The sequence below is a fragment of the Oncorhynchus tshawytscha genome, unplaced genomic scaffold (genome assembly GCF_018296145.1).
Source record: "Oncorhynchus tshawytscha isolate Ot180627B unplaced genomic scaffold, Otsh_v2.0 Un_scaffold_3414_pilon_pilon, whole genome shotgun sequence".
Lineage (NCBI taxonomy): Eukaryota > Metazoa > Chordata > Actinopteri > Salmoniformes > Salmonidae > Oncorhynchus > Oncorhynchus tshawytscha.
In genome coordinates, this window is record NW_024609793.1 from 464,071 (window position 1) to 482,500 (window position 18,430).

An 18,430-nucleotide genomic window follows, 5' to 3' on the forward strand; every position below is an offset into this window, starting at 1 on the left:
GCATTGCTCCGTGCCAGCCGCCGCTCATTTCCATATTCATTTCAGTTGACATTTACAGAGCGCACACAACTCTAACCCTGTTACAACCGGAGCCTAATTTCAATCCTTTGAATAGCAGGGGGGGGGGGACTCAGAGAGAGAGAGAGAATAAAGAGACAGAGAGAACAGAAATGCCAAGTCCATTGAGGAGCCAGCCAGATCCAGTATGGATCATTCCTCAACGATCAGGAGGAGATGAGATCCCATTACCTGGCTGACATGGCCGGTCCCAAATGACAACCTGCTCCCTATTTAGTGCACATAGGGCTCAGGTCAAAAGTAGTGCACTACGTACAGGGTATAAGGTGCCATTTGGGACGCAGGTTTTGGGGCTGGGTTCTACAGGCGGACGACGCTGATGGAATATTGAATAAATAAAACATGGGGTTGATCCGATGGGAGACAGATTGATTCCAGGCTCAGCTCAGTCGTAAAGTAGCTAAACTAGGAAAGGTGTCACACTTTGTTTCAAATGGTTTTGCTGAGCAGTTTGGGGTGAGACCTGGAGAAATGTGGCCAACTTTTGTTCTTCACTGGCTGCTGGAAGTTAAGTTGCTGACTGAGGCTGTTGGAACAAGGAGACTAACTCATTAACATATTGGAAAGGTCTCCTGTTTGTCACAGTGCCCATTGTTCAAACCACATAACCATCCCACTGTCAGACCAATAGAATCAAATAGAATACAACTATTGTCCATCGATTAGAAGGGAAAACTTTCTTCTGGCTTCCTCAACAACCCCAGACAGAGCCCCCAGGCAGAGCCCCCAGGCAGAGCCTCTAGACAGAGAGCCCCCAGACAGAGCCCCCAGACAGAGAGCAGAGCCCCCAGGCAGAGAGCAGAGCCCCCCAGACAGAGAGGCAGAGCCCCCAGACAGAGCCCCCAGACAGAGAGCAGAGCCCCCAGACAGAGAGACAGAGCCCCAGACAGAGCCCCAGAGCCCCCAGACAGAGCCCCCACAGAGCCCCCAGGCAGAGCCCCCAGAGCCCCAGACAGAGCCCCCAGGCAGAGCCCCAGGCAGGACAGAGCCCCCAGGCAGAGCCCCCAGAGCCCCAGAGAGAGCACCCAGACCCCCAGACAGAGCCCCCAGACAGAGGCAGAGCCCCCAGGCAGAGCAGAGCCCCCAGACAGAGACAGAGCCCCCAGACAGAGCCCCCAGACAGAGCCCCCAGATGTACAGGGTCAGCAGCAGCGCCCCTGGATGGAGAGCAATCGTGGGGGGGTTAAGTCCCTTGATCAAGGGCACAATGGCAGGATATGTTACATGGGATGAAAGCCTTTTGGCTGCTGGTCTAAAACCTCCAGGCTATTATCTGGTGACTAACATTCTGGTAGAAGTGATGATGATGATGGTGATTACCTATTGGACTCCTGACTAACATTATGTTAGAAGTGATGAAGATGATGATTACCTATTAGACTCCTGACTAACATTATGTTAGAAGTGATGAAGATGATGATTACCTATTAGACTCCTGACTAACATTATGTTAGAAGTGATGAAGATGATGATTACCTATTAGACTCCTGACTAACATTATGTTAGAAGTGATGAAGATGATGATTACCTATTAGACTCCTGACTAACATTCTGTTAGAAGTGATGAAGATCTATTAGACTCCTGACTAACATTCTGTTAGAAGTGATGATGATGATGACCTATTAGACTCCTGACTAACATTCTGTTAGAAGTGATGAAGATGATGATTACCTATTAGACTCCTGTGGTCTCTAAACATGCTGTTAGAAGTGATGATTACCTATTAGACTCCTGTGGTCTCTAAACATGCTGTTAGAAGTGATGATTACCTATTAGACTCCTGTGGTCTCTAAACATGCTGTTAGAAGTGATGATGATGATTAGACTCCTGTGGTCTCTAAACATGCTGTTAGAAGTGATGATTACCTATTAGACTCCTGTGGTCTCTAAACATGCTGTTAGAAGTGATGATGATGATTACCTATTAGACTCCTGTGGTCTCTAAACATGCTGTTAGAAGTGGTGATGATGATTACCTATTAGACTCCTGTGGTCTCTAAACATGCTGTTAGAAGTGATGATTACCTATTAGACTCCTGTGGTCTCTAAACATGCTGTTGTGTTTCTCCTGCTCCTCACTCACTGACTTCCACTGGAGCTTCATACGGAAGTACTCATCCCTGAGGAAAGAGGATGAGAAGAGGGGGAATCAGTACTCATCCCTGAGGAAAGAGGATGAGAAGAGAGGGGGAATAAGTACTCATCCCTGAGGAAAGAGGATGAGAAGAGCGGGGGAATAAGTACTCATCCCTGAGGAAAGAGGATGAGAAGAGAGGGGGAATAAGTACTCATCCCTGAGGAAAGAGGATCCCTGAGGTCTCTAAAGATCCTGTTAGAGAGGGGGAATAAGTACTCATCCCTGAGGAAAGAGGATGAGAAGAGAGGGGGAATAAGTACTCATCCCTGAGGAAAGAGGATGAGAAGAGAGGGGGAATAAGTACTCATCCCTGAGGAAAGAGGATGAGAAGAGAGGGGGAATAAGTACTCATCCCTGAGGAAAGAGGATGAGAAGAGGGGGAATAAGTACTCATCCTGAGGAAAGAGGATGAGAAGAGAGGGGGGGAAAAGAGGATGATGAGAGAGGGAATAAGTACTCATCCCTGAGGAAAGAGTACTCATCCCTGAGAGGAAACTGTTAGAAGGATGATGATGAGAAAGAGAGAAAAGAGGATGAGAAGAGAGGGAATCAGTACTCATCCCGAGGAAAGAGGATGAGAAGAGCGGGGGAATAAGTACTCATCCCTGAGGAAAGAGGATGAGAAGAGAGAAAAGAGGATGATGAGAGAGGGAATAAGTACTCATCCCTGAGGAAAGAGAGGAAAGTAAAGGAGTGAGACAACGGAGAATATTTCACATAGTACATTAGTGACGGGGATAAATGTATAGTTACATATCGCAATATTACTTTGGACCATATTATAGATACCTTGACTCCAAGTAAAACATATATAAATGTATATATTTTTTGATTTTGTTAGGTAGTGTTAGCTAGCGCTAGTTCACTTTACCTGTACTAAAACACTGGTATTTTGTCATATAGCTCGGTTCTCCATCTTCTTTTTAAAAGCCCAGTGCAGTCAAAACCTTGATTTCTCTGTCTTTTAAATATATTTATGTATAATATATATATATGAAGTTGGAATAATATTGTGAAAATGATAATGTCCTTTTAGTATAAGAGCTGTTTGAAAAGACTGCCTGAAATTTCTGTCTGTTTTGGTGGGATGGAGTTTTGGCGTTTAAATGAGTTAATAGACCAATAAGAAAGAGAGTTCCAAACCTCTCTGCCAATAACAGCTAGTTTCCAGTTTTAACCCTCACTCAGACAACTTCCAGAAAGTCCTGGCTAAATTCTTGCTTGAGGAGAAACAATTGTGTTTCTTTTTGACCATTTTAATATAAAACAATCACAATAAAAGGTACATAATTTTTTCCCAGAAATGATTTGATATTGAGATTTTAAAAAACAGTTACATTGGACCTTTTAAATAGTGACCCAACATGGTTTCAGTACTTATTTCCATGACTGATCAAAACTAGTTTCTTATCATCTCTCTGCATCAGACAATTAGTTAGCAATATGTTTGGAACATCAAATCAGCACATACATATCGTGATCATATCGTATCGTGATCATATCGTATCGTAATACATATAGAATCAGCACATACATATTGTGATACATACAGAATGAGCACATATGTATCGTGATCATATCGTATCGTGATACATATAGAATCAGCACATACGTATCGTGATCATATCGTATCGTGATCATATCGTATCGTGATCATATCGTATCGTGATACATATAGAATCAGCACATACGTAGTGATCATATCGTATCGTGAGGTCCCTGACAATTCCCTAATCTCATTTAGGGTGTGTTGACTGTGTGGCGATGAAACAGAATAGTACGGACCACTTTAATTTCCTTCAACATAACCGGGGTGCTGAGCTATGAGAACTAGTACTCTCTTCATATAGTGCTCACAACGCCTTCTGAACGGCAGCATTTATTTTCAAACTGAAACGTATTAGCCATTCTTAAATACTAGTCATATTACTAACTGAAACGTATTAGCCATTCTTAAATACGAGTCATATTACTAACTGAAACGTATTAGCCATTCTTAAATACGAGTCATATTACTAACTGAAACGTATTAGCCATTCTTAAATAGGAATGTTACTAAGAAACATTATTAGCCATTCTTAAATCGAGTCATATTACTAACTGAAACGTACCATTCTTTAGCCAGGATGAGTCATAAATGAAACATAGCCATTCTTAAATACGAGCTGTCATATTACTAACTGAAAAGATTAGCCATTCTTAAATACAGTCATATTACTAACTGAAAGTATTAGCCATTCTTAAATAGAGTCATATTACTAACTGAAAATATTAGCCATTCTTAAATACTAGTCATATTACTAACTGAAACCTGCCATTCTTAAATAAATTATTAAACTGAAACGATTAGTGTTTCTTAAATATAGTCATATTACTAACTGAAACATATTAGCCATTCTTAAATACCCAGTCATATTACTAACTGAATATTGAGAGAAATACAGTCATATTACTAACTGAAACATATTAGCCATTCTTAAATACAAGTCATATTACTAACTGAAACGTATTAGCCATTTCATATTACTAACTGAAACTATTAGCCATTCTAAATAGAGGAGTCATATTACTAACTGAATAAGTATTAGCCATTCTTAAATGAGTCATATTACTAACTGAAACTGAATATTAGCCATTCTTAAATAGGAGTCATATTACTAACTGAAACGTATTAGCCATTCTTAAATACTAGTCATATTACTACTTCAATGAAAATATTAGCCATTCTTAAATATTATCATATACTAACTGAAACATATTAACATATATAAATGTATATATTACTAACTTTATTAGCCATTCTTAAATACTAGTCATATTACTAACTGAAACGTATTAGCCATTCTTAAATACGAGTCATATTTCTTATTAGCCATTCTTAAATCAAGTCATATTACTGAAACATATTAGCCATTCTTAAATATAGTCATATTACTAACTGAAACGTATTAGCCATTCTTAAATACTAGTCATATTACTAACTGAAAATGCCATTCTTAAATATTGTCCATTCTTAAATACGAGTCATATTACTAACTGAAACATATTAGCCATTCTTAAATACGAGTCATATTTAACTGAAACATATTAGCCATTCTTAAATACGAGTCATATTACTAACTAGAAACGGCAGTCATATTTTAACTGAAACGTATTAGCCATTCTTAAATACGAGTCATATTACTAACTGAAACGTATTAGCCATTCTTAAATACTAGTCATATTACTATTAGCCATTCTTAAATACTAGTCATAAACTGAAACGTATTAGCCATTCTTAAATACTAGTCATATTACTAACTGAAATATTACTAACTGTCATATTACTAACTGAAACGTATTAGCCATTCTTAAATACGAGTCATATTACTAACTGAAACGTATTAGCCATTCTTAAATACTAGTCATATTACTAACTGAAACGTATTAGCCATTCTTAAATACGAGTCATATTACTAACTGAAACGTATTAGCCATTCTTAAATACGAGTCATATTACTAACTGAAACGTATTAGCCATTCTTAAATACGAGTCATATTACTAACTGAAACGTATTAGCCATTCTTAAATACGAGTCATATTACTAACTGAAACGTATTAGCCATTCTTAAATACATAGTCATATTACTAACTGAAACGTATTAGCCATTCTTAAATACTAGTCATAATACTAACTGAAACATATTAGCCATTCTTAAATACAGAAGTCATATTACTAACTGAAACATTCTTGCCATTCTTTCTTAAATATTACTAACTGAAACATATTAGCCATTCTTAAATACGAGTCATATTACTAACTGAAACGTATTAGCCATTCTTAAATACGAGTCATATTACTAACTGAAACGTATTAGCCATTCTTAAATACTAGTCATATTACTAACTAGAAACGTATTAGCCATTCTTAAATACGAGTCATATTACTAACTGAAACGTATTAGCTAGTCATTCTTAAATATTCTAGTCATTTATTTACTAACTGAAACGTATTAGCCATTCTTAAATACGAGTCATATTACTAACTGAAACGTATTAGCCATTCTTAAATACTAGTCATATTACTAACTGAAACGTATTAGCCATTCTTAAATACGAGTCATATTACTAACTGAAACGTATTAGCCATTCTTAAATACGAGTCATATTACTTGTAAATTTAAAGCTGTAGGATGAAAACGTAAATGTAAAGATTCATAAAACGCTGTGAAGATCTCTGTACGAGCATAAAGACAACATGAAGTGAGAGTTGTTGGGTTTTCCTATCCTAGTATTATATCAGCAGTGCTGTTATGATGCAGATCTGACAGAGGACATGTGTCAATTATGGAGGAGCTCCCAGTCTCCTAATGAGTAGGAGTGTCTCTCTTACGTTTTCCTCCCAGTCTCCTAATGAGTAGGAGTGTCTCTCTTACGTTTTCCTCCCAGTCTCCTAATGAGTAGGAGTGTCTCTCTTACGTTTTCCTCCCAGTCTCCTAATGAGTAGGAGTGTCTCTCTTACGTTTTCCTCCCAGTCTCCTAATGAGTAGGAGTGTCTCTCTTACGTTTTCCTCCCAGTCTCCTAATGAGTAGGAGTGTCTCTCTTACGTTTTCCTCCCAGTCTCCTAATGAGTAGGAGTGTCTCTCTTACGTTTTCCTCCCAGTCTCCTAATGAGTAGGAGTGTCTCTCTTACGTTTTCCTCCCAGTCTCCTAATGAGTAGGAGTGTCTCTCTTACGTTTTCCTCCCAGTCTCCTAATGAGTAGGAGTGTCTCTCTTACGTTTTCCTCCCAGTCTCCTAATGAGTAGGAGTGTCTCTCTTACGTTTTCCTCCCAGTCTCCTAATGAGTAGGAGTGTCTCTCTTACGTTTTCCTCCCAGTCTCCTAATGAGTAGGAGTGTCTCTCTTACGTTTTCCTCCCAGTCTCCTAATGAGTAGGAGTGTCTCTCTTACGTTTTCCTCCCAGTCTCCTAATGAGTAGGAGTGTCTCTCTTACGTTTTCCTCCCAGTCTCCTAATGAGTAGGAGTGTCTCTCTTACGTTTTCCTCCCAGTCTCCTAATGAGTAGGAGTGTCTCTCTTACGTTTTCCTCCCAGTCTCCTAATGAGTAGGAGTGTCTCTCTTTTCCTCCCAGTCTCCTAATGAGTAGGAGTGTCTCTTACGTTTTCCTCCTAGTCTCCTAATGAGTAGGAGTGTCTCTCTTACGTTTTCCTCCCAGTCTCCTAATGAGTAGGAGTGTCTCTCTTACGTTTTCCTCCCAGTCTCCTAATGAGTAGGAGTGTCTCTCTTACGTTTTCCTCCCAGTCTCCTAATGAGTAGGAGTGTCTCTCTTACGTTTTCCTCCCAGTCTCCTAATGAGTAGGAGTGTCTCTCTTACGTTTTCCTCCCAGTCTCCTAATGAGTAGGAGTGTCTCTCTTACGTTTTCCTCCCAGTCTCCTAATGAGGAGTGTCTCTCTTACGTTTTCCTCCCAGTCTCCTAATGAGTAGGAGTGTCTCTCTTACGTTTTCCTCCCAGTCTCCTAATGAGGAGTGTCTCTTACGTTTTCCTCCCAGTCTCCTAATGTAGGAGTGTCTCTTACGTTTTCCTCCCAGTCTCCTAATGAGTAGGAGTGTCTCTCTTACGTTTTCCTCCCAGTCTCCTAATGAGTAGGAGTGTCTCTCTTACGTTTTCCTCCCAGTCTCCTAATGAGTAGGAGTTTCTCCCAGTCTCCTAATGAGTAGGAGTGTCTTTTCCTCCCAGTCTCCTAATGAGTAGGAGTGTCTCTCTTACGTTTTCCTCCCAGTCTCCTAATGAGTAGGAGTGTCTCTCTTACGTTTTCCTCCCAGTCTCCTAATGAGTAGGAGTGTCTCTCTTACGTTTTCCTCCCAGTCTCCTAATGAGTAGGAGTGTCTCTCTTACGTTTTCCTCCCAGTCTCCTAATGAGTAGGAGTGTCTCTCTTACGTTTTCCTCCCAGTCTCCTAATGAGTAGGAGTGTCTCTCTTACGTTTTCCTCCCAGTCTCCTAATGAGTAGGAGTGTCTCTCTTACGTTTTCCTCCCAGTCTCCTAATGAGTAGGAGTGTCTCTCTTACGTTTTCCTCCCAGTCTCCTAATGAGTAGGAGTGTCTCTCTTACGTTTTCCTCCCAGTCTCCTAATGAGTAGGAGTGTCTCTCTTACGTTTTCCTCCCAGTCTCCTAATGAGTAGGAGTGTCTCTCTTACGTTTTCCTCCCAGTCTCCTAATGAGTAGGAGTGTCTCTCTTACGTTTTCCTCCCAGTCTCCTAATGAGTAGGAGTGTCTCTCTTACGTTTTCCTCCCAGTCTCCTAATGAGTAGGAGTGTCTCTCTTACGTTTTCCTCCCAGTCTCCTAATGAGTAGGAGTGTCTCTCTTACGTTTTCCTCCCAGTCTCCTAATGAGTAGGAGTGTCTCTCTTACGTTTTCCTCCCAGTCTCCTAATGAGTAGGAGTGTCTCTCTTACGTTTTCCTCCCAGTCTCCTAATGAGTAGGAGTGTCTCTCTACGTTTTCCTCCCAGTCTCCTAATGAGTAGGAGTGTTTTCCTCCCAGTCTCCTAATGAGTAGGAGTGTCTCTCTTACGTTTTCCTCCCAGTCTCCTAATGAGTAGGAGTGTCTCTCTTACGTTTTCCTCCCAGTCTCCTAATGAGTAGGAGTGTCTCTCTTACGTTTTCCTCCCAGTCTCCTAATGAGTAGGAGTGTCTCTCTTACGTTTTCCTCCCAGTCTCCTAATGAGTAGGAGTGTCTCTCTTACGTTTTCCTCCCAGTCTCCTAATGAGTAGGAGTGTCTCTCTTACGTTTTCCTCCCAGTCTCCTAATGAGTAGGAGTGTCTCTCTTACGTTTTCCTCCCAGTCTCCTAATGAGTAGGAGTGTCTCTCTTACGTTTTCCTCCCAGTCTCCTAATGAGTAGGAGTGTCTCTCTTACGTTTTCCTCCCAGTCTCCTAATGAGTAGGAGTGTCTCTCTTACGTTTTCCTCCCAGTCTCCTAATGAGTAGGAGTGTCTCTCTTACGTTTTCCTCCTGGTCAGACTCCTCCTCTCCTCCAGGGTGCTCTCCCAGGGGAAGTAGCCCAGCAGAAACTTCCATCCCTCCTTCCTCAACACGTGACACAGACCCTAGGAGGGAAGGAGAGACAGAAAGAGGGATGGGGGGGACAGAGAGAAAGTAAGAGAGGAGAGACGGACAGCTTTTATTTCCACAGTCCTACAGTAAGTAACAAACAAAACAGGCCTAACAGAGCTTTTCCAGTTTCAACTGAGCCTTTGACTTCCAACGGTCGCTTCAGAGAGAGAGGCGATGTCGGGAGACAAAATAATCTCTGAAAAGCGGCTGACCCCTACTTTCATATCCTTCATGTAGAGAGACTACAGAGAGGCATCAGATGCTGCCTTTAATGAGTTCTGCCTCGCTGCTCAAGGCCACAGCCACAGGCCATAGACATCCACAGACAGCCACAGGCCATAGACATCCACAGGCCATAGACATCCACAGACAGCCACAGGCCATAGACATCCACAGACAGCCACAGGCCATAGACATCCACAGACTGCCACAGGCCATAGACATCCACAGACAGCCACAGGCCATAGACATCCACAGGCCACAGACAGGCCACAGACAGCCACAGGCCATAGACAGCCACAGGCCATCCACAGACAGCCACAGGCCATAGACATCCACAGACAGCCACAGGCCATAGACATCCACAGGCCACAGACAGCCACAGGCCACAGACAGCCACAGGCCACAGACAGCCACAGGCCACAGACAGCCACAGGCCACAGACAGCCACAGGCCACAGACAGCCACAGGCCACAGACAGCCACAGGCCACAGACAGCCACAGGCCACAGACAGCCACAGGCCACAGACAGCCACAGGCCACAGACAGCCACAGGCCATAGACAGCCACAGGCCATAGACAGCCACAGGCCATAGACAGCCACAGGCCATAGACATCCACAGGCCATCCACATCCACAGACCATCCACAGGCCATAGACATCCACAGGCAGCCACAGGCCACAGACATCCACAGGCCACAGACAGCCACAGGCCACAGACAGCCACAGGCCACAGACAGCCACATCCACAGGCCATAGACAGCCACATCCACAGGCCATAGACAGCCACAGGCCATAGACAGCCACAGGCCATCCACATCCACAGGCCATCCACATCCACAGGCCATCCACATCCACAGGCCATCCACATCCACAGGCCATCCACAGGCCATAGACAGACAGCCCACAGACAGCCACAAGCTATAGACAGCCACAGGCCATAGACAGCCACAGGCCATAGACAGCCACAAGCTATAGACATCCACAGGCCATAGACATCCACAGGCCATAGAAATCCACAGGCCATAGACATCCACAGACAGCAACAGGCCACAGACATCCACAGGCCACAGACATCCACAGGCCATAGACATCCACAGGCCATAGACATCCACAGGCCATAGACATCCACAGGCCATAGACATCCACAGGCCATAGACAGCCACAGGTCTTAGACATCCACAGGTCTTAGACATCCACAGGCCATAGACATCCACAGGCCATAGACAGCCACAGGCCATAGACAGCCACAGGCCATAGACATCCACAGGCCATAGACAGCCACAGGCCATAGACATCCACAGGCCATAGACATCCACAGGCCATAGACAGCCACATCCACAGGCCATAGACATCCACAGGTCATAGACATCCAGGCCATAGACAGCCACATCCACAGGCCATAGACAGCCACAGGCCATAGACATCCACAGACCATCCACATCCACAGGCCACAGACATCCACAGGCCACAGACAGCCACAGGCCATAGACAGCCACAGGCCATAGACAGCCACAGGCCATAGACAGCCACAGGCCATAGACAGCCACAGGCCACAGACAGCCACAGGCCACAGGCCACAGGACATCCACAGGCCCAGGCCATAGACAGCCACAGGCCATAGACAGCCACAGGCCATTAACATACACAGACCATCCACATCCACAGACCATCCACAGGCCATAGACATCCACAGGCAGCCACAGCCACAGACATCCACAGGCCACAGACAGCCACAGGCCACAGACAGCCACAGGCCATAGACATCCACAGGCCATAGACAGCCACAGGCCATAGACAGCCACAGGCCATAGACATCCACAGGCCATCCACATCCACAGGCCAGGCCACAGGACATCCACAGGCCATAGACAGCCACAGGCCAGACAGCCACAAGCCTATAGACAGCCACAGGCCATAGACAGCCACAGGCTATAGACATCCACAGGCCATAGACAGCCACAGGCCATAGACAGCCACAGGCCATAGACATCCACAGGCCATAGACATCCACAGGCCATAGACATCCACAGGCCTTAGACATCCACAGGCCATAGACATCCACAGGCCATAGACATCCACAGGCCATAGACATCCACAGGCCATAGACAGCCACATCCACAGGCCATAGACAGCCACATCCACAGGCCATAGACAGCCACATCCACAGGCCATAGACAGCCACAGGCCATAGACATCCACAGGCCATAGACATCCACAGGCCATAGACAGCCACATCCACAGGCCATAGACAGCCACAGGCCATAGACAGCCACATCCACAGGCCATAGACAGCCACAGGCCATAGACAGCCACATCCACAGGCCATAGACATCCACAGGCCATAGACAGCCACATCCACAGGCCATAGACAGCCACAGGCCATAGACATCCACAGACCATCCACATCCACAGGCCATAGACAGCCACAGGGCATAGACATCCATAGACCATCCACAGGCCATAGACATCCACAGGCCATAGACAGCCACAGGCCATAGACAGCCACAGGCCATAGACAGCCACATCCACAGGCCATAGACATCCACAGGCCATAGACATCCACAGGCCATAGACATCCACAGGCCATAAACATCCACAGGCCATAGACATCCACAGGCCATAGACAGCCACAGGCCATAGACATCCACAGGCCATAGACATCCACAGGCCATAGACATCCACAGGCCATAGACATCCACAGGCCAGACATCCACAGGCCATAGACATCCACAGGCCACAGACATCCACAGGCCACAGGCCACAGACAGCCACAGGCCACAGACAGCCACAGGCCATAGACATCCACAGGCCACAGGCCATCCACATCCATAGACAGCCACATCCACAGGCCATAGACATCCACAGGTGTTACAGACAGCCACAGGCCATAGACAGCCACAGGCCATAGACAGCCACAGGCCATAGACATCCACAGGCCATAGACATCCACAGGCCACAGACAGCCACAGGCCATAGACAGCCACAGGCCATAGACAGCCACAGGCCATAGACAGCCACAGGCCATAGACAGCCACAGGCCATAGACATCCACAGGCCATAGACATCCACAGGCCATAGACAGCCACATCCACAGGCCATAGACATCCACAGGCCATAGACAGCCACATCCACAGGCCATAGACATCCACAGGCCATAGACATTCACAGGCCATAGACATCCACAGGCCATAGACAGCCACATCCACAGGCCATAGACATCCACAGGCCATAGACATCCACAGGCCATAGACAGCCACAGGCCACAGACATCCACAGGCCACAGACATTCACAGGCCATAGACATTCACAGGCCATAGACATCCACAGGCCATAGACAGCCACAGGCCATAGACAGCCACAGGCCATAGACATCCACAGGCCATAGACATCCACAGGCCATAGACATCCACAGGCCATAGACATCCCAGGCCATAGACATCCACAGGCCATAGACATCCACAGGCCATAGACATCCACAGGCCATAGACAGCCACAGGCCACAGACATCCACAGGCCATAGACAGACATTCACAGGCCATAGACATCCACAGGCCATAGACATCCACAGGCCATAGACATCCACAGGCCATGACAGACATCCACAGGCCATAGACATCCACAGGCCATAGACAGCCACATCCACAGGCCATAGACATCCACAGGCCATAGACAGCCACATCCACAGGCCATAGACAGCCACAGGCCATAGACAGCCACATCCACAGGCCATAGACAGCCACAGGCCATAGACAGCCACATCCACAGGCCATAGACAGCCACAGGCCATAGACAGCCACATCCACAGGCCATAGACAGCCACAGGCCATAGACATCCACAGGCCATAGACAGCCACATCCACAGGCCATAGACAGCCACAGGCCATAGACACCACATCCACAGGCCATAGACAGCCACAGGCCATAGACAGCCACATCCACAGGCCATAGACATCCACAGGCCATAGACAGCCACATCCACAGGCCATAGACAGCCACAGGCCATAGACATCCACAGACCATCCACATCCACAGGCCATAGACAGCCACAGGCCATAGACATCCATAGACCATCCACAGGCCATAGACATCCACAGGCCATAGACAGCCACAGGCCATAGACATCCACAGGCCATAGACAGCCACAGGCCATAGACATCCACAGGCCATAGACAGCCACAGGCCATAGACAGCCACAGACATCTACAGGCCATAGACATCCACAGGCCATAGACAGCCACAGGCCATAGACAGCCACAGGCCATAGACATCCACAGGCCATAGACATCCACAGGCCATAGACAGCCACAGGCCATAGACATCCACAGGCCATAGACAGCTACAGGCCATAGACATCCACAGGCCATAGACATCCACAGGCCATAGACAGCCACATCCACAGGCCATAGACATCCACAGGCCATAGACATCCACAGGCCATAGACATCCACAGGCCATAGACAGCCACAGGCCATAGACAGCCACAGGCCATAGACAGCCACAGGCCATAGACATCCACAGGCCATAGACATCCACAGGCCATAGACAGCCACATCCACAGGCCATAGACAGCCACAGGCCATAGACAGACAGGCCACAGACAGCCACAGGCCACAGACAGCCACAGGCCACAGACAGCCACAGGCCACAGACAGCCACAGGCCATAGACATCCACAGGCCACAGACAGCCACAGGCCATAGACATCCACAGGCCATAGGACATCCACAGGCCACAGAGGGCCATAGACATCCACAGGCCATAGACAGCCACAGGCCATAGACAGCCACAGGCCATAGACATCCACAGGCCACAGACAGCCACAGGCCATAGACAGCCACAGGCCATAGACAGCCACAGGCCATAGACAGCCACAGGCCATAGACCACAGGCCACAGGCCATAGACAGCCACAGGCCATAGACAGCCACAGGACCATAGATCCACAGGCCATAGACATCCACAGGCCATAGACAGCCACATCCACAGGCCATAGACAGCACAGGCCATAGACAGCCACAGGCCATAGACAGCCACAGGCCATAGACAGCCACAGGCCATAGACAGCCACAGGCCATAGACAGCCACAGGCCATAGACAGCCACAGGCCATAGACAGCACAGGCCATAGACATCCACAGACAGCCACATCCACAGGCCATAGGCCACAGGCCATAGACAGCCACAGGCCATAGACAGCCACAGGCCATAGACAGCCACACAGGCCAGGACAGCCACAGGCCATAGACAGCCACAGGCCATAGACAGCCACAGGCCATAGACAGCCACAGGCCATAGACAGCCAGCCAGAGGCCATAGACAGCCACAGGCCATAGACAGCCACAGGCCATAGACAGCCACAGGCCATAGACAGCCACAGGCCATAGACAGCCACAGGCCATAGACAGCCACAGGCCACAGGAGCAGCCACAGGCCATAGACAGCCACAGGCCATAGACAGCCACAGGCCATAGACAGCCACAGGCCATAGACAGCCACAGGCCATAGACAGCCACAGGCCAGCCAGCCACAGGCCAGCCACAGGCCATAGACAGCCACAGGCCATAGACAGCCACAGGCCATAGACAGCCACAGGCCATAGACAGCCACAGGCCACAGGCCAGCCACATAGACAGCCACAGGCCATAGACAGCCACAGGCCAGCCACAGGCCAGCCACAGGCCAGCCACAGGCCATAGACAGCCACAGGCCATAGACAGCCACAGGCCATAGACAGCCACAGGCCATAGCCAGCCACAGGCCATAGACAGCCACAGGCCATAGACAGCCACAGGCCATAGACAGCCACAGGCCATAGACAGCCACAGGCCACAGACAGCCACAGGCCACAGACAGCCACAGGCCACAGACAGCCACAGGCCATAGACAGCCACAGGCCATAGACATCCACAGGCCATAGACATCCACAGGTCTTAGACATCCACAGGCCATAGACATCCACAGGCCATAGACATCCACAGGCCATAGACTCCCAATGCATTGTGGATGAGCTACTGTAGCTAGCTCTGTCAAGGATGAACAGAATATGTAGGAATTAAAAGCACTGATGGGTTTGTGCTGTTGCTACTCTCTTAATTAACAGCAGAGGGCGTGTGTGGTGTGTGTGAGATAGACTGTCCCGTTTGATCATGAGTTTCAGTGTGTTACATCCTGGTGTTTCAGTCTGTTACATCCTAGTGTTTCAGTGTGTTACATCCTGGTGTTTCAGTCTGTTATATCCTGGTGTATTTAGTTGGTTCCTGGTGTTTCAGTGCGTTACATCCTGGTGTTTCAGTGTGTTACATCCTGGTGTTTCAGTGTGTTACATCCTGGTGTTTCAGTGTGTTACATCCTGGTGTTTCAGTGTGTTACATCCTGGTGTTTCAGTGTGTTACATCCTGGTGTTTCAGTGTGTTACATCCTGGTGTTTCAGTGTGTTACATCCTGGTGTTTCAGTGTGTTACATCCTGGTGTTTCAGTCTGTTACATCCTGGTGTTTCAGTGTGTTACATCCTGGTGTTTCAGTCTGTTACATCCTGGTGTTTCAGTCTGTTATATCCTGGTGTTTCAGTCTGTTATATCCTGGTGTTTCAGTGTGTTATATCCTGGTGTTTCAGTGTGTTACATCCTGGTGTTTCAGTGTGTTATATCCTGGTGTTTCAGTCTGTTATATCCTGGTGTTTCAGTCTGTTATATCCTGGTGTATTTAGTTGGTTCCTGGTGTTTCAGTGCGTTACATCATACTGCCTTTAGCTGGTTCCTGTTCCCACATTTGAGGTGTTCCTTACCCCTTTGAATATGGTCTGTTTGAGGTGTGAGATGTTCCTCATGCGTCCCTCAGGGTCCATGTTGGTGTTCCACTCCTCCGCCCCAACAGGCTCCCTACGCCGGACCTCTGGCAGCACGCCAAGATCAATCTACCAGGACAGAGAGGGAGAGTATGGAAATACTGCATTACCTACATGTTACTGCTACACCAATAACACACTATAGAGAGAGGGAGGGAGGGGACTTACTGCTACACCAATAACACACTATAGAGAGAGAGGGGACTTACTGCTACACCAATAACACACTATAGAGAGAGGGAGGGGACTTACTGCTACACCAATAACACACTATAGAGAGAGAGAGGGGACTTACTGCTACACCAATAACACACTATAGAGAGAGAGAGGGGACTTACTGCTACACCAATAACACACTATAGAGAGAGAGGGGACTTACTGCTACACCAATAACACACTATAGAGAGAGAGAGGGGACTTACTGCTACACCAATAACACACTATAGAGAGAGGGGACTTACTGCTACACCAATAACACACTATAGAGAGGAGGGGACTTACTGCTACACCAATAACACACTATAGAGAGAGAGGGGACTTACTGCTACACCAATAACACACTATAGAGAGAGAGAGAGGGGACTTACTGCTACACCAATAACACACTATAGAGAGAGGGAGGGAGGGGACTTACTGCTACACCAATAACACACTATAGAGAGAGAGAGGGAGGGGACTTACTGCTACACCAATAACACACTATAGAGAGAGGGGACTTACTGCTACACCAATAACACACTATAGAGAGAGGGGACTTACTGCTACACCAATAACACACTATAGAGAGAGAGAGGGGACTTACTGCTACACCAATAACACACTATAGGGGACAGAGAGAGAGGGGACTTACTGCTACACCAATAACACACTATAGAGAGAGGGAGGGGACTTACTGCTACACCAATAACACACTATAGAGAGAGAGGGAGGGGACTTACTGCTACACCAATAACACACTATAGAGAGAGAGGGAGGGGACTTACTGCTACACCAATAACACACTATAGAGAGAGAGGGAGGGGACTTACTGCTACACCAATAACACACTAGGGAGGGAGAGAGAGAGAGAGGGAGGGGACTTACTGCTACACCAATAACACACTATAGAGAGAGGGAGGGGACTTACTGCTACACCAATAACACACTATAGAGAGAGAGAGGGGACTTACTGCTACACCAATAACACACTATAGAGAGAGACTGAGACCAATAACACACTATAGAGAGAGGGGACTTACTGCTACACCAATAACACACTATAGAGAGAGAGAGGGGACTTACTGCTACACCAATAACACACTATAGAGAGAGAGGGGACTTACTGCTACACCAATAACACACTATAGAGAGAGAGGAGGGGACTTACTGCTACACCAATAACACACTATAGAGAGAGAGAGGGGACTTACTGCTACACCATAATAACACTATAGAGAGAGAGAGAGGGGACTTACTGCTACACCAATAACACACTATAGAGAGAGAGAGGGGACTTACTGCTACACCAATAACACACTATAGAGAGAGAGAGGGGACTTACTGCTACACCAATAACACACTATAGAGAGAGGGAGGGGACTTACTGCTACACCAATAACACACTATAGAGAGAGGGAGGGAGGGGACTTACTGCTACACCAATAACACACTATAGAGAGAGGGAGGGAGGGGACTTACTGCTACACCAATAACACACTATAGAGAGAGGGAGGGAGGGGACTTACTGCTACACCAATAACACACTATAGAGAGAGAGGGAGGGGACTTACTGCTACACCAATAACACACTATAGAGAGAGAGAGGGAGGGGACTTACTGCTACACCAATAACACACTATAGAGAGAGAGGGGGGGACTTACTGCTACACCAATAACACACTATAGAGAGAGAGAGGGAGGGGAGAGAGAGAGAGAGAGAGGGAGGAGGAGAGGGAGGGGGGAGGGAGGGAGGGAGGGAGGGGGGGGGAGGGAGGGAGGAGGGAGGGAGGGAGAGGGAGGGAGGGAGGGAGGGAGGGAGGGAGGGAGGGAGGGAGGGAGGGAGGGAGGGAGGGAGAA

At 47.1% G+C, this 18,430-nt stretch overlaps 1 protein-coding gene across 1 annotated transcript in view; it reads right to left on the minus strand.

The window, feature by feature from the left end:
- The window catches only part of LOC112239164 (TBC1 domain family member 15-like), a gene marked incomplete at its 5' end in the record, with an annotated part of 58,524 nt that overhangs the window by 18,397 nt on the left and 21,697 nt on the right, over nucleotides 1–18,430 (minus strand). Inside the window, 3 exons of the mRNA XM_042318132.1 lie at nucleotides 2,105–2,199; nucleotides 9,201–9,304; nucleotides 16,316–16,444. Of these exons, the coding sequence (XP_042174066.1) occupies nucleotides 2,105–2,199; nucleotides 9,201–9,304; nucleotides 16,316–16,444 (328 nt within the window). The remainder of the gene's footprint in view (nucleotides 1–2,104; nucleotides 2,200–9,200; nucleotides 9,305–16,315; nucleotides 16,445–18,430) is intronic.